Source organism: Kryptolebias marmoratus, linkage group LG14, assembly GCF_001649575.2.
Source record: "Kryptolebias marmoratus isolate JLee-2015 linkage group LG14, ASM164957v2, whole genome shotgun sequence".
In the NCBI taxonomy this organism is placed as follows: Eukaryota; Metazoa; Chordata; class Actinopteri; order Cyprinodontiformes; family Rivulidae; genus Kryptolebias; species Kryptolebias marmoratus.
This window is the reverse complement of record NC_051443.1, coordinates 26,627,634-26,628,484: the sequence shown is the minus strand read 5'-3', so window position 1 is coordinate 26,628,484 and position 851 is coordinate 26,627,634. Positions and strand designations below refer to the sequence as shown.

The window sequence follows — 851 nt, the reverse complement described above, 5'->3', positions numbered from 1 at the left end:
TCTGAGCAGGCAGAAGGTGCAGGTCAGTGAAGGCACCGTCTGAGCAGGCAGCAGGTAGCAGGTCAGTGAAGGCACCGTCTGAACAGGCAGCAGGTCAGTGAAGGCACCGTCTGAGCAGGTAGCAGGTCAGTGAAGGCACCGTCTGGTTCTTTGTGCATCTGATTTTAAACAATTCTTTTAAAAAGATTAGTTTTCTTTGTGGATGTTTCTTCTGTTTTGTGTTTTTGGTTCTTTGATGTTTTTTAGGAAACTCTTAAAGTTTAACTATTAAAGAAGAAAGTCAAAAACTGAACCCGGACTCCCGGTTTCTGGGGTCAGAACCCAGTACTCCTAACATGTAAGCTGTCTGACCTGCAGATTGTGAAGATCCTGAACCTTTACACGCCTCTGAACGAGTTTGAGGAACGCGTCACCGTGTCCTTCATCAGAAACATCCAGGTGAGTCTCAGATGTCTGCAGAAACTAAACATGAAAGCACCCTGTCTCCATGGTAACCGCACTGAGTCCTGACCTTTGACCTCTGTGTGTTTCTGTCCAGAATCTCCTCCAGGAGAGAAATGACCCTCCTCAGCTCCTGGTGGACACCAAACACACCTTCCCCGTCCTGTTCCCGTACTCTCCGTCTGCTCTGAGCCTGGAGACAATCCACATCCCCGCCTCGCTGGAACTGGACTTCCTCATCAGGGTCTGATGGTCCTCAGACCTCCTCGGACTCTGATGTTGCCACCAAACATTTCTTCTGTCTGTCCTCCTGGGACCAGGTCCTGTAGGACTTCTGTTTGTCCTCCTGGGACCAGGTCCTGTAGGTCTTCTGTTTGTCCTCCTGGGACCAGGTCCTGTAGGTCTTCTGT

General features: G+C 49.9%; 1 protein-coding gene across 1 annotated transcript in view; it reads left to right on the top strand.

The window, feature by feature from the left end:
• The window catches only part of myo5b (myosin VB), a 37,194-nt gene extending 36,349 nt beyond the window's left edge, over positions 1–845 (top strand). Inside the window, exons 22-23 of the mRNA XM_037979301.1 lie at positions 358–438; positions 539–845. Of these exons, the coding sequence (XP_037835229.1) occupies positions 358–438; positions 539–691 (234 nt within the window). The 3' untranslated portion in view covers positions 692–845. The remainder of the gene's footprint in view (positions 1–357; positions 439–538) is intronic.
• The last annotated feature ends 6 nt before the right edge of the window (positions 846–851 follow it).